This window comes from Botrytis porri (assembly GCF_014898465.1).
Source record: "Botrytis porri strain MUCL 3234 chromosome Unknown BPOR_009, whole genome shotgun sequence".
Taxonomy (NCBI): Eukaryota; Fungi; Ascomycota; class Leotiomycetes; order Helotiales; family Sclerotiniaceae; genus Botrytis; species Botrytis porri.
Genome location: NW_024066083.1, coordinates 999798 through 1025146, shown reverse-complemented (window position 1 = coordinate 1025146; position 25349 = coordinate 999798). Strand labels below are relative to the sequence as shown.

Genomic DNA, 25349 nt, shown 5'->3' with positions numbered 1-25349 from the left:
ATGTCTGGCTGATGGGTATACTCTTTTCATTGATAACATTTGTTTTTATTGTTCTGGTAGATCAACCCGATTCTTAGTTTTAACCTCAGTGGATCAAACCCCCACACATTGGTGCTAAGAATCGACCGAATTTTACTTATTACATTGCTACTACAGGAGAAGAAAGGGAAATAATCACAATGGCCAATGGAAAGGTTGCTTCGATTGGCACATTTAGATTTGTCGGCAGTTACTCCTCCATATGTCCAAAAACACCATCATCGTCTTCGTCAGAACGACCGCGAGAACGCAGATCATAATCTTCCTCATCTCCCATACTATCATCGCCATCGTCCATTTGCACATCTCCATCTCCATGGAGTTGATGACGGTCATAGCTTCCTCTGGCAAAACTCTCCCTCTGCCGCGGGCGAAGGCTGGGTGTGTAACTTCCTGAAAGATCATTCAGATATTCAGCAGGGATTCCAGGTACGGGAGGAATATCATCTGGGAAGTCGCTTGAAAGAGATTGGTTCTCCATTGCTGTGGACAATCCATCTGCCTCTCGGTTCGCATTCATTCTAGAAGAGGGCGGGCGACGCTCATAATTTTGTTGGTGGAAAAGACCGAAGCCGACGGGAACGCTAGCACCGTAACGTACCCTTTCCGACATGGTATAAGAGTCACTATTTCCAGCATGTATCCTTGGTCCGTTGAACGAACTGCCACCGTATGCGTGGCGTATATCCGCAGGTGGTGGTGTCATATCCGTGGAGCTGGCACGATCAATCTCATGATCACCCAGACTAGATGCAGAATCCTGGTCATCACTTTGAGGGTCCTTTGCAGAGTCCGGTGGAGTATTGACGGAATCTTGGTTCATTCCTAGAAGGACGGCAGCCGCTTCTAGCAACTGTACTTGTTGGTGCTTTGAGATCAACAATTTCGAGGTGTAGGACCACTGTGGTGTATGTTCCCATCTGCAAACAAAAAGTTAATAACAATTCACAACACCATCACACAAAGCTTCCGCGCTGAAGCCCATGTGGAGGAAGATAGGAAAGGATGGTGGGCACGAACAAATGCTTAGACAAGCAACTGCTGTGCTTGTATCCTTTTCCACACTTGTCACACTTGAGGTCATTGGCATTGGCCTTCTTGCCATCTTTCAAGAGTTGTGATCCTTCGCTCGCTCTTCTCATCCTGTTCTTTGTAAATTCGTCGTCTTCTTCGTCCTCCATTTCCTCATCATTGTTATCATCGTCAATTGCACTCTCTCCACGCCCCGACTTCATAGTCAACCTTATCCTATGAGTTGGCAGACTCGATGGTGGAGATGGTAAACTGCCCATAGGTCCGGATCTCATTGTTGCTCTTCGTGTAGAAATCGGCATTGCCAAAGGATTATCGCCAACCTCACTCGCTGTCGCTGCAGCTAGAAGTGCATTAACATTACTCGCAACGTTCGAAGATACACTTTTGCGTCGAGTCACCCTGCTGCTCGGTATAAGTGATCCTGCAGATACTGAATGAGAGTGATTCCTTGTATGAGACTGTCGTGGATAGGAACTCGAAGAATTTGTAGACAGTGATGGAAGTCGGCCTTGGCTAGGTCTCGAAGAATGCTGAATTTCCTGTGAGAGAGATGAGAATGATCAGCAGTGTTCCTATAAATAGATAACGCTGGTATGTAACGAGGGAAATAAGGTAATCACCTTGGAAGATGCCATCTTGACAATATTTATTTCCTTTGTTCCACTTTCGAATTCGCAGAGCCGACCTTCAAGCCTCGAGCTATGATAAGCAATAATATGAGAGCGAGACAAAATAATGGGATGGAATATTGGCGACTGGTTTCGTAAATTGGTCGGGTTCGAGCTCCAGCTATAGACCGCGTGGTTCTTTGTAGGCGAGAGCAAATTGAGTGATTGGAAAAGCACCAAAAGAAGGAAGTACTGAGTGAATGCAATGAATTTCATAAAAACAATTATTATTCAGAGAGAGCAAACAAGACCCGTGAATCTGCCAAAGTAAAAAAGATGTTTGGAAATTTGTCGCAGTTGGAATGGAGAAATAAAAATGTTTAGAACCAGGATGGATCCAGGACTAAACAGAGGATCGAATGGCTGAGACGATGCAGGCCAGCGGGGTTTCGCAAGTTTCCGTTGTAGGCCACTGAGATACTTGTTGTGCTAAATGTTTCGATGAAGATGTGTTTATATGTGGAAGATAACAAGTGTAAATAGCCAAGTTCTCTTGCTTGTTGTTGTTGTTGTTGTTTCTTTTTCTCCCCTCGAAGTCGAGTAAATAAATGCCTGCTATAACTTCTGATGTAGATTGAGGGATTGTGCAAACTGAAACTGTGCACAATTGTAGAAATATCCAGAAAGCTTTGGGAAGGGGGGGAAAAAAAGTTGCGGTAACAGTAGATCTGGTACCAATTTTAGGATGCTTGGTTGCTTGGTTGCTTGCTAGTCTTTACCTTTTCCTTCCTGGGATTCCACTTTCCTTCTCTGTCGTATGTGTGTTCTCTTGGGGGATGAATCACTGGTAGAGCCAGGGGTCTGAATGGTAACTAACAAAATGGTAAATCGGAATTGGGTTTGATAAGATCACTAGGTTTGTGATCGAGTGTTGTAAATTGTTGATGTTGATATCTCTACGGCCGCCCTAGAAGGTAAGAAGGTAAGAAGGCAGATAGTTTGATGCTATCTAAGGTGTTTAGTGTGTGTGAATTGGCTGCTACAACACCTACTAGGGAGTATCATCAGGATATTATTCGATTTCGATTTCGATTTGATGGAGTCGTCCCACTATCAAGACTTTGGTTGGTCTTCTAGTTCCGGGGCCGGTTCGTAGTCATCCACCTATAGCCAGGTACCCAGTACTTCGTAGGCACAGAGAGTGAATTTCTAAACTCTGACCAAGCCGTAAGTCGGAGGCTTCTCCAGTGGTGAGTTAATGGTGAATAAATGGTAAATAAATGGGGGTCGGTTGGTTTATTCCACGGTTACCCCTAGTATAGAGTCGTGTATGGGAGTGAATACTAGATTGAGACACTGTACTAAGGCTTGGATCGTTGTGCGTGTGACAAGATAGTGAAGTGCTAAACGCTGACTTTGAGTAATCAAAATGCAAATAAAAGTGTGTTAAATTATTAGTTATCTGAAAATCAAGAGGAAGGAATACATTGTGATTGTAGATAATTAAATAACAATTAAATTTTTATTTCCAATCTTTTCAACATATAGTAGACGTCGCTTTCAGTCAATGGATATGTAATGTGTAACAAGCAATGCAATCAAGAACAAAGAAAGGTACGGTGTGTGTGTGTGTGTGTGTGTTATGTCAGCTATGAGGGAACATTCAGAAATCAAGAGTCTTCAGCAAAACAAATTATTCGAGATAAAAAAAATCAAGGCAATCAATAATAAATACATTTTGTTCCCCAATTAATAAGAGTGCAGCGAGAGGAGAACGATTTTCGAGGTTTCTTTGTTTATCAATTCAATTTAGTTGGATTCGTCCATTGCATTAGAAATCTCCTCTCAGTTGACCTTAATTGATTGATCTGCTCTATGGATAAGAATCACCATACACCTCTACATACGCATTACATTTATGGCATTTTATTAGTGTCACACACCCACTTCTTGACGAAATGCATACAAGATTTGAGAACAAGGAAATGGATCGATTGAGTGAATTCTACGAAGTAGGTAAAGGTAAGGCATATAGGAAAAAAGTTGAGGTAAAGCCCTCACGCACTCAATCTGTTCTTAAAATTTAAGGGCTGTGTGATTCCAGGGATTTCTAATCATGGACCAGTACCCATAGAGTGGAATGAATATCTAACTCTTCGTAACTCATAACCAAGATTTAGAAGGGATCCGTGACATACTATCTAGAGGCAGTGTAAAAAGTCATGGTGAGGTTGGATCGTCTCACCTGGCTTGCGAATATTCGCCTCCTTTCCCGTGCTTGTGCGAGAGGTGCTAGAGTAAAGGTGTGTACACTGTACACGGTTTATCTAAACATTTTTGGCATAAGTGTCCTAAGTGTCCTAAGACGACTCTGTAGAGAAAAGACTCCCTGCCCTCCACCCCCAAATATCACTTACCTCCTCTCCAGGTCTTTTCTCCTTTCCAACTGGGTATACGTCTTACTTCCCCCCTTCCAAATGTTGGTAACTTGGTATCAATATTATCAATATCAATAACTTCAAATGTGGATGCAACTAACATGGATTGATAGTAACATCAAGCGCAATCGCAGCCGCCATGGCACGCACAAATTATTTTGCATATTGATGAAATGGGCCCGATGAACTCATACCAAAGGTTATTTTAAATTAAATCTCCATAGAGAATACCATGACGTTGATTCAGATTTTGATGAATCGAGAAGAAATAAATCTTCAGGAGGTATTCAGGAGATTCAGGAGGTGACTCTACCCATCTATATGCCCCTTATTATTGCCTTCTTGCCAGTTCACAACTCCATGTTCATGTTGTATTTCTACCACCTGCCTGCCTGCCTGCCTGCCTGCACATTGCATATTTACATTTCCATCGCAGCCACCGACTCGTATCTACTCTGTAGAAACTTGAGATAAGAACCCTCCCCAAATACCCTCGGCTAAGTAATCAACCTCAGACCTGTCAACACGATATCCTTCCATACGCAAATTTCCATCTTCCCATATTACTTTTGCATTTGCTTCGCAAACTTTAACAATAGGTACTGCAATTTGAATTCCTCTCCCGAGAGTCACCTGGCACAAGTGGAGGAACGAAATGAACCGAGCCGAAACGATTTGATCATTCTTCACACAGTTCAGTACAGATCTAGATATCGAGTTCATTTCATAGGCGCTGGGAAACTGTTACCCTTTCTAAGTTCATACTACAGGATTGATAACCCAAAGATTACTTTTGGGCTGATGATATGAGGTAAGATGACCCGCGTGGCTACGTAAGGTACAACTCAGCTATCATTTGTTGTCTTTCTCTGCTGCCTTTCTTTTTCTTTGCCTCCCCCGGACATGGGAATCTTTGTTCCTGCGCCGAGACATCGATCATGCCGTCCGTCCCTGATATCAAACAATCAAACAATCACAATCCCGTGTGCACAAAATACCCAGCCGAATTCGATTGTTCTTACGTTTTCAACTTTTCGCCTCCAACTCCAACTCTGACAATGTGAATGAAGATGAGAGTGAGAATGAGAGACTTCCGAGAAAAGAAAACATCATACGAAGCAAATGGAAAATGGAAGTGCAGAAAGAATGATTCTAGACCTTTTCAGTCCCTGGTCTACCATGCACATGCTCTTCCTTGAGGAGGTAAAGATCATCGCTGCTTATTTTTCTTAGACGGACAGATCGCGCTGATTAGCATAAAGACACAAACGTGCCCTGCTTCTTGGGTGCATGTTTGGTCAATCATCTCGAGATTGTATCTTGAAACAATTTCATTGGATACACAAACCACTGGTGTGAGCGAATTGAGCAAAGCCTCCTCAACTCAAGAATAAAGTAATACCAGGGATCGAACAAATACCAAAATCCATCCCCACGACCTTTAAACCCCATCTGTTATTCGCTGCGAGCCTACAACAATAAATCAGAAGGACTTGTGTCGATCAATTGCTTCTCTAAGACCTTCCCGCAGCGGCTACAGGCATGGCTCGCATGGGCTTTATCATTCTATTCCAGTGCGGGGAGGGAACAGCTGGAAACAACTAGCAAAATATCAACCATAGCTTGTTATTTTGCCCTTTCGATGAGTATAAATCCTAAATTAATTTCTAACAATGGAATAGGAAATTCGAACCTCCAATTAGCTCTGAAGAATCCACGGCTAGTTAGTTAATTGATAACAGTTGGTGCTTCCTTCATGTGACTCCCGAAAAATCGAAGAAAGATCTTAGAGATTCTAGGATTGGATTGTGGAATTGAGTACGATGATTTCTGGGATGCGACCAAGACTTTATTTGTGACCACCAAGTTTCCTGGATAACATATTTTCAATCATGAAAGGGGAATTTGGGAACAATTTACGGTTTCCATGGTTTGAATTTGATATACATGTTCTGAGAGATGACTTTGTTCTAAGATTCTCCATATTTATATATCAATTGATCTTCTACCTCATTATCTTTTGAAACATTTTTCAATTCAACATTTTCCATGGAATTTCGAACACACAAGAATGTTCTAATCCTTGCTCCAAATATCATCATGTATGGGTGTCAAAATGGTGGTTGCTAATGCAGGATCATGTTACCTTTCATGGATGTCTCTGTATGACTGGCAGCACACAATATACAGGATGGGGTAGGTGATGCCTCTTATGGCGGAGTGAAGGATGAATTATTGATATTCTACAGTGAAGCCTTCCACTTCCCCTCATGATGGGGTGATAGTAGCATAGAGTGGCATTAAACTTAAGCTATATTCTACTTCTGGGGTCCATAACGCCTCATCGCTGAAAGCATTCATACATCTTATGTGCTGTGGCGAGTGGTGATAGACTTGCTCGACTTGGTTACCTTCTCCCAATGGACACACCACATGGGTGCCACACCCTGTGAAATACCTACTAGCAGCCATCACTCGTCGTCTACGTAGGCTTCCTGTATGAAATTGGCCTCACGTTTCCATACATCTTCAAACCTTCCATTCATCCAAATGGATCCACACACTGACGTTATCATACATACTCATCCAACTTCTCCCTCGGGGAATCAGCCAGACAGCCCGACGGTACCCGCACCATCTCAATGAACAATCTAGAACAATGTGGTCTGCACAGTAAACCGACTGAATTCTTACTAAGATCTTACAGCATCAACCAAGAATCTCCCTTCGGCTCTGTCGGCTTCGAGATTCGACTGCCACAGGAGGTCAAAACTCTGGAATACCACACACGTGAGATATATAACCTGCATTTGATAAAGCCAACCGGGGTTCTTCCGATGTAGGAGGGGAGAGAGAAGAGAGGGGAGAGGGGAGAGGGGTGCGTAGGAGGCGTCATCTTGGGGCACAAACACTTCTTCTTAGAGATATCTTGGGAAAGAGGCTTAGAGTATCGTATTGAAAAAGAAACATGGTTAAAAGAACCCCCGAAAGTTCTCTCCAAGCCATTGTGTGATGAGATGAGGGGAAAACACTTTCTTTCTGCAAATTGTGTACAACATGGCTAGAAGAATGTGTTGCACTACATTTTTGACATCCTGTAGCTGTCGATTCTTGCTTGTCTGCTTGCATTCTGTAACAAAGTACGGTATTCCATATTCCCTTTCCGGTCAGAAGACACATATATAAAATTGGTATGAATACACTCGTATTTGCTTTGAAGAGACATCAAATGCACATTAAATCAGCCCTCCCTCTATTTACCCCTCACACGAATTACCCCGCCAAATAATCAAATCGGCGCTCTCGGTATTTCCAGAAAAAAAGAAAAAAGAAAAAAGAAGATCTGCATGCGCCTGCAAAATCTCCAGGTTTGATAGACGGTATTAGGTAACTCATTCTTGAAGCTCTTGGGTGTGAGAAAAACAAATGATTGATGCCCAGAAAGTTAATTCCTAGGAGAGTAATTGATTGCTTGGGAGATGGAGATGGAACGAGTCAAGGTCTGAGGAGTGCGAAATGTTTATCTATCTTATCTATGATTTTATGATCTTGCAAGAAAGAAAAGTCGGGAAAATCGTCATAATTTTTGGGGGGAGAGTCGATGCGAGTACAGATACTTGTTTACCAGCTTTTGTGCGACCACCATTGATTGCTCTATCAATTGATCATATATAGTGATAATTCATCCATTGTTGTCGGAATACTTCTTGGTATACTTAGATTATACACCCAAAAGCAGAAGAACGAGCCGGAAACTCGTTCCAGAGGCGAAATCTGGAAGAGATGTCTCAAGAACCATATAAGAAAGTAGGGCGAGGCGGCGCGGGGAATTTCTATAGTAAACAGGATGTAGAGAGGAGTAATGGTACTTCTGTATGTATATTGTAGTTTCTTCTCTGCATTCTCTTCATCCCTCTCCTGCATCGTTCAGAAATGCTTCATTTTCATCTTCGCCTTCTCGCTTTCACTCAATCCAAATATCAAACGCACACTAATCCAACCCGCGAATAGGATCTCGAAGACCAATCCTCGTCCTCTTCCATCAAGCAAAACAAAACTCCCTCCCTACTCTTACAAGCATTGCGCGCCAAAGGCGCCGCTGGGCCCCCGCCAGAATACCAACGTTTGTTCCCCATCCTCTCTCATTCCACGCAAGAGAGAGCTAGCTCACACCTCAAAATTAGACACCGGTCGCGGCGGCGCAGGCAATCTCACCTCCCCCGCTTCGCTCGTAAATTCGGGTCTCACGCAGACATTGACGAATTATGATAACCCGACGATTAATCCCGCGCCGCCGTCGAGCTCGCCGAGAAATGTGAGGAGTAGTATGCAGAGTGTTGTTTATAAGGGTGGGGTGAGTTTGGATTTATTTACTTTAGTGCGGAAGAGGGAGGCTATTGGGGGAAGCAGAGGCAGGAATTGAGACGACGAAGATAACAATGTTGAAGAAATCAGAGAATGGATTGGCTGACAGGTCTATACATACAGAGAGGAGGCGCAGGAAACTACGACTGGGAAAGCGACGAAGCATCGAGAGAAACGCAACGCGTCTCGGAAGAAAACTCGCGCAAAGAAATTGAAAAGAAAGTGGTGGGTGAGATTGATGGGGATGGAGAACAGGGGCTGAAGAAACCGGGGAAGGCATATGATATTAATGCGGGAAAAGAGATGGAGGGCTCAAAAGGAGGGGCTCTGGGTGGAGTTTTAGAGTAATTAGAAATTTGATCAGCGGAGTAGTGTTTTGTTTCTGGTGGGTGGGTTATGGATATAAGAATTGATACCTATGTATGGGGTGGGTGGTAGGGCTCGGAGGGTTGGGACGATAGATGTGATATATATATTCCGGACATGAGGACGATAATGAGTAAGTACTTATATTGACAGATGAGAAAATATGAGACAGGATGAGATAGAAAGAAACTGTCGTTGTAATTATGTTGTATAGACATTGGATATTGGTTTTGGGTGAACTGGATATGTATACGACGGAGACTGTCTAGCGTTGATTTTTTCCCACAAAGTTGTTTGAATGGGGTACTTCAGTCTCAGGTTACCGTGAGGATCTCACAATTTCATGAGAGGAAAGTAAACATTCGGGGGTAGGAGTGAGGATTTGTCGAACCTATCTATGATCTAGTGGTCTACGGGTATCACGTTCAATATCTCAGAGACTTAGTATGAATATTCGAAGCGCAGTTTTTCCAAGGGGAATTTCAATATACGCTTTCAGGTGGAGCGATGAAGGAGTTAGAATATTGAATAGAGTGATTTAAGAGCGTCCAAGAAAGCAGCAGGAACGGAGAAGGCGAGAAGAGGTTTCTTCATAAATGTGGATCACAGTCCGATAATGATTATGGTATAACTTCGATCTTGGACATTGGATGTTAGGTAGGGGATTGTCTTTCATAGTCATCGTGGCTTTTTAAAAATTGGATGGTTGTTAGTGCTGAGCTATCTTGATTTCTTCTGATATCCTGCTGGAATAGAAAGGAATTGTTTACGAGGGTTAATCGAGATGTTTCTCTTCTTACTTGTATCTGTTATTATCTTTGTTCATGGCGAAGGATGAGAAGATGGGGAAAGTAGAGGGGGCGTAGAAAGCCAAATGATACACGGGAAGTCAAGAGAGTGGGAAAGAGAGGAGTATTTATTTTGTAGTCAAGATACTTGCTTTTATTTATTCAATATGACCATATAACGCTTTTCCTCTACCTGTTTCTGTCTCGATTTCGTGTTCTGTTATTCGCATCGATCACAGTGGTGGTTGGGGAAACCTCACCGAGGATCTGACTGAGAGGTACTGCAAAGCAGCTTGTCTACAACAAGGAAGACGATAGTTAAATCTGAGAGCTCTAAGTTGAAGTTCTCGAGAGACTAACTATCCTCCGAGTCGCTGCCATTGGTTTCTTCGCCGCCATCAAACCCGGGACATCATTCTTCAGAGGTGTGGTTGGAGAGTTAGTGTGGGTTATATCTTGATGATGGAGACATTTTGCATGTGAAGAGCAACGCACATATGCTCTGCATTTGTAGTATAACCCACATCTCCTACTTTGGTGTCAGCGAACTTGCGAATCTATCGGTGCGGGCAGAATCGAATCTTGTATTTCTTAATTTCTAAGAACATATCAATGCGAGTCAGGCAATACGTAGTGCAACAAAAGCAGTCTTTTGTATTCAGACAAGTTCACGTATTGGGGTACAAACGATTGTTTTGAAGAGGGAAGGGGTTTTTGGAAGTAGAGAAAAAGTTACCCGGAGCATGTTTCATCAGTCCTGTGCAGGCCACTTTTGCTGACATCTCTGTCATATTCTTCAATTTCCCTGGCAGTGGTCTTGTACTAAGCCCTTACACTTTGTTTATTTGATGGTTTCTTCGGATTCTGATGGAGATTTACAGGACGCTGTCAGGGTGGTACCCATCGACGACGACATTGATATCAATAGACTCAAGCATCTGCAGCAGAATCAAGAGTGGAGTTTCTATGCTCGAGACGAGAACGGTGCAAAGATCAATATTCATTACTATATATCTAGCAGCGGCAATGAGCTAGCAATGACGAGCCGAATCTGTTGAAGTCACTCACAAAGCTCAGCTATATGGATGGTCTCAAGCTAGATAACAAGTTAGTCAGTGGCAAGGCTCACCAAGTTATCAAATATTTTCTAAACCGGCACAGTATTGATATCACATTGGATTGTTCATATGGCAGTATCTCAGAGAATACATATCATATCTACATCCTAAAATATACCACGCTCTGGAAACAGAGAAACCAGAATCCTCTAAGCTCGCCATTTCTAAAACCCGTGAGGTAAAAAATTACATGTTTCTCTCTGCCAGTTTCTCGGAACCAACATAGGATCTCCAATCATTGACTCATTACTCGTAGCCATTCGTTCTCAATCCAGAAATGTTTCTCTTTCCGAGGTGAAAATACAACAGCCCGTTGCCCCCTTCATATACATAGCTCTCTTGTCCATCACTCAGGCAAATATGACTCCCCTTCACAAGAATACGTTCGAATGGCTCGATAGCCAGAACACTTCAATATCGATTTACAATGAACGCAAAATGAAGTTTACCCTCTCCACTAGTGGGTATACCGACTAACGGTACAGTACAGAAAATCGACTTGTGAATATATCTCAGGATGTCCTACAATCATTCATTAGAAATGGAACAATTAGAATGTGAAATTTGATATTAAACAATAAGAGAATGAATTTATTGGAAATTGAGAAGTGACCCGTCAATCCATGCACTCACTGGTGCTCCCACTCATGATGTTATTAATCAAAAAACTCTTTCCACCCCCCTTTTTTATGAATCAGCAGTGTCGCCATTCAAAAGCTACAGCAATGATCAAGGGAAGTAGTAATTTGAGTAAGGGAGAGTAATTAGGTCCTATTTTTATCGGAACGTACGCTCCTCCTCTAGTAATTCAAACAATATAGTTGATTATATATATATAATTCTAATAAGTACTATATAATTGATTGTTATAACTAAAAAGCAAATAAGTCTTTAAAAACCTTAAGCTTAAAGGATAGTTCTTTATATTTAATAAGCTTAAACCTTTATATTAAGATTATATAATAAACTATAATCAAAAGAATCTTATTTTTAGTATAAAAACAAAAAAGGTATTTACATTTATTATTATATCTTTTATATAAATAGTATCTTAATAGAAAAACATTTAATTAAAAATTAATACTCTATATTCTAAAAATATTCTTAATAAAACCTCGAATAAAAATCTCATTAGCTTTTATTAATTTCATTAGGTCTTAATATAATAGGACTAATAAGATTATTAAAATATAGAAAACGAAGATCTATATAAGTTAGTTTAGTTTTTTAATATATAAAACTTTATATTTAATTCACACGTGTTAATTCAGTGTTACGGGAGCTGCCTCTAGGGTCACGTGGAAGTGTCTAGAGATCTCTCGAGGTGGTTTAGACTAGACTTCAAGTAGGAATTCAATAAGGTTGTAACTGGTTGCAATTCTCGTAACTATAGTATGAAACTAATGATTGATCTTGAGCACGAAGCTCTACATTGTAATGAAACCCATTCCCTTATATAGACCTTCGTTCCTTGTTGTCCCATTGATCCCATCGTGTCCCACCAGGTGGGAGCAGTGGGATCCAGTGGGAATCTCTAATCCCGTGACTTTCTGATCAGGTGACTCGGTATGTTGGATGTCGTCGTAACATTCAGATAGTAATTCTATTATTTAGTTATAATATTGTTTGATTTTGATTGATTATTTACCGTTTTCAATATAAATTCTACTATATAACTTTTGAAAATATATTATAATACTAGAAATAATAAAAATCTATTCTTATTTATAAATCTATATGATTTTCTAATTAAAAATTAATATTTATATTACAATAAACTAATTATTGAAATTAGAATTTTATATTTGAAATGGTGATGGTAATAATAGATTATAGAGATTGTTCAATTCTCTTTAGTCTATGGTTGTATGTGAAAGGATAATGATTGTAATAAATTATATTCACGTTGTGTTTCGCGTACCGAAGGATCACCTTGCTCGTCCACTAGAACGCTATTCAAAACCTAGATTTGAGCGTCGCATGCTGGCAAAGGTGATAAGTATTTCAATCGTCTTCATTGCATAATAGCATGTAAGAAGCAAATAGTTCCAACACCACTGGATAGGATAAGATGGTGGCGATGATGTGGAATAATTAGACGAAAATCCGCCATTCACCACATAAACCACCAGGTTCATGCCAACACCCAGCCTGAACCAGTACGTGTGAATGCCGGTGGTGATTTTGTCACGCCCTCATTCAATCCTTTCGAAAACATCAATGATTAAATACACATGCAACTTTACATCAAGGAAATGACTAAAGTGGAAACCACAGAACTCCCAGAAAGATACCAACGCCCACAACCATACTGAGGTGTGTTCGACAGTATGATACAAGTGATCTGCCATTAACAGTAGCGAGAATCGAGACATCTTTGCCATGATCTTTCATTAGAAGACAGACCCAACCACAAAGTCCTCTTACCATGCTTCCCCAGCTAGCCGATCGAACACCCTCAAGAAGCTATTAGATTTCGCTCGGCCGGATATGCAAACGGAAACATTGACGTGACGGATTCCTTAGGAATGTGTTAGTGTCGTGCAATGATCATGAATAAGAGGACATCTTCCTTGGTGAGTAGAAAAGAGGCCTCATAATTAGGAAATGTACTCAATCTTTTCCAAAGACGACCAAAGACTAAGACTCTACTACTGCTACTTATGTCCTCCACTTAAAAGTACTTGAAAAGAGTGTCAAAAAGGAGTACAAAGGCTTTGATATTCATGTACTCGGGGGCAACTTAGACTTGCAAACCTAAAATTCCTTGAACATGCCCTCTCTATAGCCGGTTACATACATACAGACAAGGACTTAAGATGTACTATGAAACAGCAGGCGTATCATGTACTTGATGTTTCTTGCTACGTATCTAGCTCACTTCACGGGTGGACAAACATTCAAGCTACATCTTGTTACTTCATTTTCCCATTGATTTGTACTTCATTAAAGAGTCAAGATCCAAGCAACACATGGATATCAAAACTCCAAAACCAAGATAGATAGAAAATACCCCTTTCATTTTATCTACCGTTACAAGCAAGTGAAATGCGAAGAAAAGTCTAGGTAACTAAATCCCACCCTAGACCGTTACATCACCACCCGCGCAAGGTAAGACGAAAGAAAGACAAAAAGACAAGCTTTAAAAATGGAACAGAGAAACTTCCCATCACGAAGCACCATTGAGAGCCAATACGTCCCTTTGATTCGTAGAAGCCTCTCTGTACATTCATTAGTGGACAAAATCCTTCATTAACCAGTTCACAATGCAATTTTGGCCCATTTTTTAATCAAATTTCTTGTTTCTCATTCAACGATTGCGTAAAACACAAATTTTTTGAGATCATTTCTACATTTCATGTTATGCCATGTTGTGAAAGATCGGCAAGTTCAGTTTCGATGAAACTTTATGCGCCAAGGCTTGGGAAAGCAGATTGGTCCTCAATTTGGATGGATGCAGAAGCACCTCCGTTTCTTGGGGCACTTTGGCGTGGTGGGCCTCTGTCGCCACGAGCGCGTCCACGTTGGCCCTCACCACGTCCTCGGAAACCTCCTCTGTCGCCACGTGGTGGTCCATCACCACGTCCGCGGCCTCCACGGAAACCTCCTCTACCACCAGCACGTTCGGTGGGTTCAACATAACGTTGATCAATCTCAACGATTTGCTTTTGAGTGCGTTGACGTTCACGCTTGGCCTTGCCACCAGTTCCAGCGACGAAGTCTTCCTCGTCCTCCTTGGCGATAGGCTTGGCGTTGGCCCACTTCTTGTCGAGCTTGCTGTCTGGCTTGCGAGCTTCAGGGGTAGCGGCGTTGAGTGCGGCTCTCTTCTCTTCTAATTGAGCGAGGTAATCGGTGTAAGAGACGCTGTTGTCTTCTGGCTCGGCCTCTTCAGCGGCAGCCTCAGCTGCTTCACCATCTTCCTTAGCTTCGGTCTTGGCAATAGCTTCACCGGCTTGCTCATCGGCGAGCTCAGCACCACCTTCGGTAGCACCCCAGCTATGAGCAGCTTGCTTCTCGGAATCACTTTCAGAGTGTCAATATTCTATGCTACAACTTTTATTATGGGGACATTTCTTACCCTCCGACTCCACGGCTGTGACGATCGAATTTGGCACCTCCACGAGCACCACCTCGGCCACGTCCACCACCTTCACGTCTTGGGTGACGATCTTGTCGGACAGAATCATCGGTTGGCTTGCCTTGGTTGTTGGCGCTGCCAGCGTTGCGGTCACGGAATGCTGTCAAAATATTATTAGCTAAAGTTCTGATTGACCACTGCAACTAGCTCAAATATTTCATAAAATTGGAAGTATTAATATGTGCAAGTTGAGAATGTCCATGTACTAACCACCTTCGTTTCCGGAGTATCCTCCACGACGAGCACCACGTCCATCGGCTACAGGAGCCTTGGCTGCTGGTGCCTCTCCAGTGGCATTGCGCTTGGTGTTGCGGGCTGGAGTCTTATCGACGACCTTCACTGGTGGCTCTGGCTCCTTGTCGGAATCATATTCGTGGTCGTTGCCTATATTTGATCAGTTTTCGTGCTTCAAAGATTGTTTTCTGAGTTGATTCGTGCGTACCGAGAAGCTCGTAAAGGTTCTACAGTGATTCATATTAGCTTTGAAACTTGTAAATGATTGAACATCGATGGATGGCTGAATCTGTGGCGCATCTTCTCAAGCGCAAACTGCATGAAAAATTTATTGTTGATTGTTAAGAGAATAATAATTACCTTGGAAGCGATACCCGACATCTTGATCTGCTTCTCGAGTGCCTCCGAAGAAGCTTTTGCTACCGAGAGAACAATTCGGGGGTTGTGAGTTTAGAAAACGAGACTGACAGATTCCTGAACACAAGGAAGCCGTCTCTCGAGAATTGCTGATTTGCGGTTGGAAAACAAGGTGAACTTGTAAATCGTCGTTGATGCTGAAAAGTCGGTTCGTTCCTCAGTACACAAAGAATCTAAACTTGATTTAGTTTAGTGCTTGATATAAGCGAGCAGCCCACCAGGGCTTTCCAATATTTTCTGAGATGTGGGGTTCAAGTCGAGAATGGCTTTGATTGTAGTGATAAGTGATGGTAAGTGACAGAAGTAAGATTAGGTACCAAGTATTGAATGTTGATAAAGAAAAAAGGTGATTTCCTTTGGTGGAATCATCTCGATTTATGATAGAATTTCAATGATAATAGGTCTAGAGGTATTATGTAGGTATGGCAATCATTTGTGCAACATGGAGCGAGGTTCTAATAAGCCATGATTCATCAATTGTCTTTGTTCTTGTTGATCTCATCTCATGGAGGCGGCGAGCTCGGATGTTCTGGATTCTAGTACATTGCGATCACTTTTACCATAGAACTTGCTGTGTCGCAGGTTACACCACCTATTCATTTCCCGTTATTGGAGATATAAATCACAAAGTATCAAACTCTTTTATTCACAAGTTCCTGCGTGAATTTAGCAGGTAGTCAATATCAAATTTACCATATCAATCACTCGTCTGCTCGTATCAATCATCATTCATTCGTAATTAAGTACATACAGTTTTACATTCATCCAAACGTCAACATCAACGTATATTTAGAGAGATAATGTCATCATTCATGAGAGAACGATCACCAATTTATGTGACAGAAGGAAAGAGGAACAATTAGAAAACGAAAGACAATGCCGTGGAAAATGTATCTTAAAGAAAAGGAAACCATCCAGTATATTTCCATTTGTAGATGCTTTTTTCTTCCTGCCATTGTCGCCAGGCAGGAGTACCCGTTCGTGGAACTTACTCCGCCCATCTCTGCCCTTAAGTATGCTTACACATCTTCCTTATCCATCGTAAAAGCCATCTCCATCATGAGAGAATGAAATGCTCAATACATACAGTGCTTATTTAGAGTGTGCTCATGACTGCGATCGTCTCGAAGGTATGCGAATGATGCTATGCTATAGCAACTCGAGATCTGCCATAGCCCTTGCTCATAAACTTTTTTTGCTCCGTCCCTTCCATTTTTTATTTTTTTTAAACTCCATTCCAAATGCTCCCAAACCGAACTCCAAAAACCCCCCAAAAAATCATTGCCCGATCCCACGAGACGTCAAAACCGATTGTCATTACTCGAACGCCAGCCGAAATCATAGGAGAGATTTTGCCCAACCGTGGGTATCGTGAGCGATGATGGCTCATCGCATTGAGCTCGTGTCGAAAGAGAATTGAGTTGGAAATTGCATGCTTGCCGAAAGACCAAAGGGGTCCATGTCGAGGACCGGGTCGTAAGGATCAAGTAACTGCGTCATCGAACTATAGGCTTGAGGTGTATTTTCGCCATGCATACCTTGCGAGTGTGGAGGATGACCGAGTTGCTGGTTGAGTTGACCAGCGGGAATCGATTCGGGATACGGGCCGGGCCCTGCGATTTCGGGTTGATCGTCAACCATGTCGGCTTGCGCATCGTACTCCTGTTCTGTACTCACGGAATCAATCTAGGACGAACATAGTTCCAAAAAAAGAGAATGATGACAGGGGACGGGACAGCTTGCCGAGTTGCTCAATATGATTCTGGAATGACGGATAATAAGAAGGAGCTCCCGGAGCGCCTCCTGTATTACCCGTACCATTGCCATTTCCTTGCCCCTTTGCCCCTAAAGGCGATGCTACGTTAGTGTTGACGAGAAGTCCGGTAGTATTTGACAGTGCATGCTGCGCTTGTGTTTTGGCGGCATGAAGACGTTGTTGCTGTTGTTGCTGTTGATGCTGCATCTGAGAGTCGGAAGAAGGTGGAGTTAGTACACCTTGGTTGTTGAAGCTTGGCGAGCTTGTGGTTGGCGACGACGCGTGCGAGGGTGGAGTAGGTCTCGACTGTGGCGATTGATTGGCATGGAAAGAAACTCCGGGCTCAAGCTTCGGCGCAATACTTGAGTTCGATCGTCTAGCCTGATGGTGTCTATTCATAATGGCACGCTGAACAGTAGGTGGCTGAGCCATATTCTGTTGCATATGCGTTGGACCAAGGTGGGGACTTCCTGTCTTTGCACGAAGTTCGGCTTGGACATCAATTCCTACGGGAGGAGTTAGATTATGCTCGAAAGAAAGCTCAATTGATGTAATCACCTTTCTCTAGAAGAACTCTTTCAAGGAGAGAGTTTTTATATCGGAGCATCAGGCACTCATCAGCGGCATTTCTGTGAGCATTCTGGAGACTATGAAGGTTCGTCTCATGAACTCTAATGGTCTCTTCAAGTTGCTTGATATACTCTGTGCGACGTTCTCTAAACGCTGCCTGCGCCTGACGATTGCGTTGTTTACGTTCCTCTGAAGTAGCATAAATCTAAGGGATCGCATTAGCAAATGGGTGCTGCAGAGCTGAGCATCTTCTATCAACATACAGGTTTTCGACCGCCCTTCCTCTTTTGTTGGCCTACACTTTCTGGAGGGATCTCTGTCTCCGCCTCTGGTGTAGAAGCATCCAAAGATTCATCTGTGCCCTCTCGGACGGATTCTTTTGCGTCGATAGACATGCTTGTTGAGATGTCTGCCATTTCAATAAGGAGAAATTGTAATACTATGATGTTCTGAACCCCGCCTTTTGTTGGCCCCAGGTATTGGCCTCGGCAAAAATTTATACAGACCAAACGAATTAAAAGAGTGAATGCACCATATAACCAGTACAGTATGAATGCTTGACAGAAGCTTGGACAGCGAGGTTGCGTCTAAAAACAGTAATAGACTACTCGTTATCAGATGCTATATGGCCCTATAGGCGCCGTTCCACTGACTCCCGACTTTCTGGAAACTGGAGATAAGGTAGGGATGGCGTACGAGGCTGAGAGCCTGAGATGAACCGGTGGTTGCGTGATAGAGATTGATACAGTTACAATGTATTGGAGAATGATTGATAGAGTAAAAGATAGAGTAATGAGAATGTGAGACTTCGGTCAAAAAGTTGTGTAATGAAAACTCAGTTGAGGAGCCTCTTCCTTTTAGATGGAGGAGAATATTTTTCACGGTTAGGGAGGGGTTTGAATCAGATCCGATTCGGAAAGCACGGTACACTACTATAAGTCAAAACCCTGCCTCTTGTTGATGTTTCTAATTCCAAGGTTCATACGTATTTTTTTTGGGGGGGGGGGAAGGGAAATTCTTCTCGCAACTAGTATAGGAGTACCAGGTAGTCTGGGATCCACTAGTTTTGAATCCGCCCACAGAGAAGAGAATTTTTGCGGTGCTGGCGTTGGTGCGGCTCGGGCTATTCATCCAAAAATGCAATAATATGATTGAATTGGAACACAAGGTTACCGTGTGAAAGGAGTCTTGGCAACTTACGGAGTATGTTCACCTAAGAGAGGGGTTTCGTTAAACTCACTGGGAGAAATATATATACATACGCCGCCTGGTCACTATGGTGGGTGACTACTTACGATCAACTACGAAGTATGATCCCACGGACAATGTCGAATGTTTAATGGATAGATATAGTGAGGGTCAACTCTACGCCGAGTCTACGGTGGACTAAAACATTGTGAGAAACGCAAGACGACGAGGATTATCAGAAGGGCTGGTAATGACAATTTGACGATGATGCAGCTCGGGATCTCAGATGATGTTTGAATCCAGTTAGCCAGGCACAAGACCGAATGAACTAGGACTTTTGAAGTTTTGATGAATCCATTCAAAATAATTTTAATATGGAGCCCATTAGTACGGGCTCTTGATTGGAGAATTGAGATTCCATACCGTGATCGGAATCTCGCTGACTAGAGAACACATCGGACTATATAGATAGCATTATACAAAGTAGGTACGAGACTACGAGTACGCCTTTTTCCTGGCTAGGCTGGTAAGGCTAGATTAGGTAGGGTAAGGTAAGGTAAGGCAAGGTAAGGAATTCGACCAATATACACAATTTGCTGCTTGGGACTTGCTGTTTTGGTGAGTACAATATGTACTCAACATTGTAACGGTACAATGTAAACCCATTATGGCACGAGAAATGCAGTAAACTGCAGCAAAGGCGGAGAGAAACATGCACGATTCGTGACTCGATGGAACCTTGCTAGGGACATTTTCTCTCCACATAAACTAATTGTGGCTCTTTCTCGGCATAACTAGACCAGAGTGAGCAAGATCAAATCAGGTGCGGAATCGCGGATGTCGTATACTGTTTAGTGCTAATGAGTGTAGCTTTTTTTATTGATGGCCTTCTAAATGCCTTCTAAATGGCTTCCAGAAAAATTACTACTACACGCTTTATCCATGATGGTCTGAACACGCATAACAAGTCTATTAGCCACCAAAATCTGTGTCATCTCGATGTCTGTTCTATGAACCAACGAACCACCGACAACGACAATGCCAACAACACTAGCCTCACTACAAAGCTTGGCTCTTCAGAAACCGTTGAGAACACTGATCATTCATCCATTTGGCTTTACTAACCTGATTGCTTCCTTATCAATACTCTCCCTCCTTCGCTTGTCTGTGCTACATACTTAGGGATTTGCCTGACAGGATATATTGCATAAATAAGGTCTACATTGGCATCGTTTGAATTTCACACCATGTATGAGTGGTACGCGGGACTGGCGATTGTTACATCCTACCATTGTCATGGTAAATGCATGCATGGCTCTTTTGGCATTTTCCCCTTCCGTTTTGCCCAGTGCTTACTACTCCTCACTGCATCAACGAACTTGGCTAAAAGTTCCCTCTCTCCCAAGATGTTTGTCCTCAACATCCAACTTGTAAGGCCATGTTTATTCCCGGAAATCTGGTCATTCAGTCATCATTCGGATGTGGCCGTCATGAATTCACAATGATTACTCGGGATGTCTTCAAATCACAATTGCAGAGCATGGATGATTTGATCACCTGCCAAATAGTAACCACATCCTGATCCATTGCCTGGGTCCAATTGGAGTCTTACCTATCGTGGCTTTTCACTCGGCTGCAACTTGCTTGTTGGAAGTTGAGGTCGTCCAAAGAGAAACCTTTCTTAACTTCTCAAGGCAGCGGCCAACTTCGCATCTGACAATGGAGCAATACATACAAAACGCCACTATGATTCATAATTGGTCCAAAAAAAGAGTGATAAAAGATGCGGGCGTTGATTAATTGGGCTAGATTCCACATTCAGAAAGACAGATTCCATGGACGAGCAAGCTTCCACATCTTCCACATCTTCCAGTCTCCAAAGTCCAAACCACAGTCTACCACCAACTTGTATAAGTTGTCAATGCTGTACGGAGCGGTCACTTTGGATGCTGCACGCGTGTATCTAATCCTTATCTATGATATTATTTTATATCCCTTTTAATATATTCTTCACACCGTGCGGGCGTGCACACGCTTCATGATTCATCAATTTCATCATTTACAGGTAGGATCTTACATATCTGGGGTTCTGAAGCAAAAGTCCGCTACTGAGTTCTAACTTCCAACCTTGATTACTACCCTTGTACTTCACACGTCCGATATGAGAGATGTGATTTGTACGAAGTATAGGCTGGCCCAGGTTTCTCTTTAAGCTAGATGATCACATCAAGCATATCTCCACGGAGCCTTATCTACCAAGCTATCTTATTTCAGCAGGTCCAGCCAGGAATATGGCGCTGTACTGAAAGCCTTCTGTTTGGGTGTTGTCGCACCGATTTTAATGAACCAATACGTGTTTAGTTGCCACAAGGCTGTGATTATTAAGATGTGTGAAATTTTAAGCATCAAGTGTTTTGGTCGGTACCATCATCCATGACATACCAAAACACCATCCCACTTTTGTTATTTTAAGGTTTCCAATGTCACGTTGAATTGAGATGTGCCAATGCCAAATGAATGCAGATCAGTCGGAGAGACTGTGGGACTTGATTATTCGGCTTTCAAATCCTCAAATAGTTAAGATCAAAGGGTTTTAAGGCTACGCGGTAGAGTCCATATCTCATGAACCTTGAAAGCTCCATCAATAAATAGCATATACCGAGCCAATCCTTGAGCAACGAGCTTGAGCAACGAGGAGGGAATATATCAGGGCTGACGTTTCGAATTGCGAGGCCAAAATTGAGTATTTCCCTCAGCTCTGGATGATCCCCATCCACTTTCGACTGTGATTTACTTTCAAAGTGCACACCGATACAACCATTTCTCGGTCAAGAGAATGGGGTCCGAATTCGGCAACTATGACCATCATGCGCCCATCATGAGTCCATGAACAGCTGCGGCTACTTGCCGCGTGATAAAACGAAGTTTTCCAGAGAAGTACAGAGTATACAAAGTCACCAACCAAGCCACTCTAGGAATCCTTGGATGCTAGCTATCCTTGAGTCTTGGGAGCCGGGTGAAAGAATGGACCTTAAAGAATTAATTCATGAGCGGACCCGAAAAGCGACCCTTTAGCTTAGCAAGAAACCACCTGCTGGGTTTTCACCGAGCCTTACATCGTCGACCTCGGTCGACTCGACCCCCTCTGGCATTTCGAGTCTCGACGTTGATAGGGGGGCCAAACCCGTTGGATGCCAATGAATGGATATCTTTATTGGGGATTTTCCGCTTCTAGGAGTCTAGTACACTGATCCATGACGTGTTTAAATGAAAAGGACAGCTTGCAAAGGCATAGTATTATTTCACGACCTTACAAACTTCCATTCATGACTTTCTTATATCTTTAAGATTATGTCCGAAATCCTCTTCCAATTTTAATGGCAGCTGCCGCAACGCCGACGACCATTCTTGTGCCATGGCTCATGTGGTACAGAACCATGTTGTCTACTTGCCTCTTGATCTTGGCACTCTAGAGAGATGTTCACGGAAGTATTCGATATCTAGAACCACTCCACATGATGACTCCCCGAGGATCCGAAGTGGCTAATGGATATCAGTACCAGGAACTTACAGTAAGTACTAGGAGATTTGGTTGGAAGCTCCAGTTTTTGATGCTTTCTAGCATTTGATTGACTGCCAAAGAGCTCACGTACTCTTGTAACAACATTTAGTGCCAGCATGTTCTCTACATGTATGATATGATTAACACAAACCTCAAAAGACTTCAAGTTAGTTTGCTATGAATTAGCTACCACAGCAGGCAAAGATGACTGCACAGCATCTCAATCTTTCAATCAAAACTAGTAACTGCTATCGCTAGAATATGCCATGCTTTCCTTTTGATTTTAACAAATATTCTATTTAATCGGCTACATACCAAGGGAGATAGCTTCATATTGAACTTGCTAATTGCTTCATGAGATGCAGCGGCACGTGATGACAAGCGCCAAAACCTTATTTTTGGTGCATTGCCGTTATGTGTCCTCCTCGGTACCTGGAAAGCATCAGGAAGCTTCAACATAACATCATACGTTGGTCGAATTTCTCGAGCTCTATCAACAAGTTCAATTTCTCTCCATAATTATTACTTCCCGACAATCTCAACTCCCAGAATAGTAAAGATTACCCCATTCCAAAGTTCCCGAGGGAAACCAACCAGCATGCGATTCACATCTTTACCCTCGGCCCTCCTGCTTGGACTCGCCTTGCACATTGGAGTAGAAGGTGCAGGCTTGGAGGACAAGAAACCCAAGCCTGTAGACCCATGTACTATTTCATCGACGACAGGATCTTTCTTTGATCTGAGACCATTATCGATACAAGCTCCAGAAGAAGGGAAGAAACCTGCCAAAAATGCGAAGACGGACAGTTGGCATGCAAGAGGATATGATTACAAGGGAAATTTTACACTGAACGTGTGCGCGCCAGTGGTAGAAGAAGTGAAGGATTTTGTTGGAGTAGACAAAAACTATTGGAAGAACGTGAGCGCTTTTTATGAATATGACGGAAAGAAGTATTCCGTAGGGTAAGTTGAATCTTTGTTGCATTGTTACAGACAAACATATTAACCAGCATATTTCAGACAACAATCAGGAAACTTAACACTCCGCGGAAGAAAGCTTGTTGTAGAGTATACTAATGGATCGCCATGTGGAGGAAAGAACAAAAAAAGAAGCTGGGACGATGACGATGACGATGACGACGACGACGATGACGGTAAATCCATACGCCGTAAATCTAGCATAATATCTTTCCACTGCGAGAAAGATCCACTCGCTACTGCATCCGCCTCATATGTAGGATCCGATCCAGAAGAATGCGCCTATTTCTTCGAAGTGCGCTCACAAGCTGCTTGCGGAGGCTCCGAACCTGCCAAACAGACTGTAGGTCCGGGCGCTGTCTTCGCCATCATAGGAGTTATTGCCATAATGGTATATTTCCTCGGTGGTGTTTTCTATCAACGAAACGTCGCGCATGCAAGAGGGTGGAGACAATTGCCCAATTATAGCTTCTGGGCTAGCATAGGAGATTTCATAAAGGTGAGCTGCAAAAAATGTCTTATGAGATCAGCACCACAACTCTTTCCCCGTGTAGCGTCCGTTCGGGATGGCTCGTCGATATTGCCGACGATGGAGGTGAGGGGAATGTCGAATCGCAGGTCGCAGAAGTCGTATATACGTTCCGAGTAATCCCATACACGGAACACAAGTTCTCTCATGTGGGAGGACGCAGTTTTTTATATATATTCAAAATAATTGAGCGAGCGAACAGCGACATTCAGCATAGCATTTTTCTTTCGATTTTCAGGCTGCAATTAGGATAGGCATTCAGCATTATAGCATACAATACCCGGCGTTTCAATCAAAGATTATCACAATCTTACTTTTTCACTACTTATCGCAATGAAACCTCTCACAAGCGTGTCAAATTCAAGCTGCATCCATAATCAAATATTGCTATTTGCATATTTCTCTTTGTCTGCGCATACCGCTATCCATCTATCTATCCATTTATACAGAAGAATAAAGTCTTGGCGAAAAGCATAACTAACACTAATCAGGACGTTTTCATCATCGCTACTTCATCATGCTCAAGATGTCTACCAACCCATAGGGGATACAATGCCTTGAGTATCTCTGCAAATGGAAATTCTGGAGATGGAAGTAATGGTAGAGGGAGTGGGAGGGATAGAGGCGTTAGTGCAAATGAAAGTGGGAGGAGAAATTCGGGGAGCGAGGATGAAAATCGTTTGATTGATCAATTGGATGAGGAGTGGGATGATTAGAGATGGCCATCAGAAAGTTTGTGGTCTAGGATGTATATTGGAGAAGGGTAAAACTGGGTTGATATCGGGCTAGTATGGTGTATAAGGATAAGGCGTTATGGATTCGCAATCCGCGAGCGAGGGCAAACATCAGGAGGGAATCGATTGTTATGAATACGAATGCGAATATGAAGGCTCTGGAATAGATAGTTGACCTACCTACGATATGATTTTTTTTCTGTTTTCAAACTCTTCTTTTCTGATCTGTGTCTTTGGGATTTCAGCTATGGATGTATAGTGTCGATTTGGAACGGGGTACATGGGCGGCTTTCTTCTCCTTGTTTTGAAGAAAGATTAGAGAGGGTTTGCAATTTTCCATTCTACGTTTTGTTATGTGTGTGTTCTAAATATATATTAGACAATCCAACAATCAAGCGATACTGCAGAGAAGAGCAATGTGAGATGAGAGACGTGTCTAGGAATTATCCGGTATATCCATCTTCTATTGGACTTCATCGATGCTAC

At 42.6% G+C, this 25349-nt stretch overlaps 6 protein-coding genes across 7 annotated transcripts; 3 read left to right on the top strand and 3 right to left on the bottom strand.

Moving 5' to 3' along the window:
- Positions 1 to 229: 229 nt before the first annotated feature.
- Positions 230 to 1709, bottom strand: EAF01_007124 (uncharacterized protein; the record flags this gene model as incomplete). The annotated part of the gene is made up of 3 exons (XM_038915379.1): positions 230 to 959; positions 1060 to 1613; positions 1695 to 1709. The coding sequence occupies 3 exons, from the start codon at positions 1707 to 1709 to the stop codon at positions 230 to 232; spliced, it is 1299 nt and encodes a 432-aa protein (XP_038769017.1).
- Positions 1710 to 6940: 5231 nt separating this feature from the next.
- EAF01_007123 (uncharacterized protein) lies at positions 6941 to 9408 on the top strand. The gene is made up of 5 exons (XM_038915378.1): positions 6941 to 7507; positions 7566 to 7993; positions 8132 to 8243; positions 8305 to 8474; positions 8609 to 9408. Exons 2-5 carry the CDS (start codon positions 7904 to 7906, stop codon positions 8831 to 8833), a joined length of 597 nt encoding a protein of 198 aa, XP_038769016.1. The 5' UTR covers positions 6941 to 7507; positions 7566 to 7903; the 3' UTR covers positions 8834 to 9408.
- Positions 9409 to 10487: 1079 nt separating this feature from the next.
- Positions 10488 to 10697, top strand: EAF01_007122 (uncharacterized protein; the record flags this gene model as incomplete). The annotated part of the gene is made up of 1 exon (XM_038915377.1): positions 10488 to 10697. One exon carries the CDS (start codon positions 10488 to 10490, stop codon positions 10695 to 10697), a length of 210 nt encoding a protein of 69 aa, XP_038769015.1.
- A 3467-nt stretch (positions 10698 to 14164) lies between these two features.
- Positions 14165 to 15510, bottom strand: EAF01_007121 (uncharacterized protein; the record flags this gene model as incomplete). Its single annotated transcript, XM_038915376.1, has 5 exons — positions 14165 to 14780; positions 14836 to 14995; positions 15106 to 15279; positions 15338 to 15356; positions 15490 to 15510. The coding sequence occupies 5 exons, from the start codon at positions 15508 to 15510 to the stop codon at positions 14165 to 14167; spliced, it is 990 nt and encodes a 329-aa protein (XP_038769014.1).
- Positions 15511 to 16932: 1422 nt separating this feature from the next.
- On the bottom strand, positions 16933 to 18267 carry EAF01_007120 (uncharacterized protein; the record flags this gene model as incomplete). The annotated part of the gene is made up of 4 exons (XM_038915375.1): positions 16933 to 17213; positions 17290 to 17808; positions 17861 to 18077; positions 18136 to 18267. 4 exons carry the CDS (start codon positions 18265 to 18267, stop codon positions 16933 to 16935), a joined length of 1149 nt encoding a protein of 382 aa, XP_038769013.1.
- Positions 18268 to 23220: 4953 nt separating this feature from the next.
- EAF01_007119 (uncharacterized protein) lies at positions 23221 to 24845 on the top strand (the record flags this gene model as incomplete). Of its 2 annotated transcripts, XM_038915373.1 has the most annotated exons (3): positions 23221 to 23585; positions 23643 to 24099; positions 24621 to 24845. In XM_038915373.1, 3 exons carry the CDS (start codon positions 23221 to 23223, stop codon positions 24843 to 24845), a joined length of 1047 nt encoding a protein of 348 aa, XP_038769011.1. The 2 variants fall into 2 exon arrangements, with proteins under 2 accessions (XP_038769011.1, XP_038769012.1); XM_038915374.1 differs by having other exon boundaries at positions 23643 to 24845.
- Between the last annotated feature and the right edge of the window lie 504 nt (positions 24846 to 25349).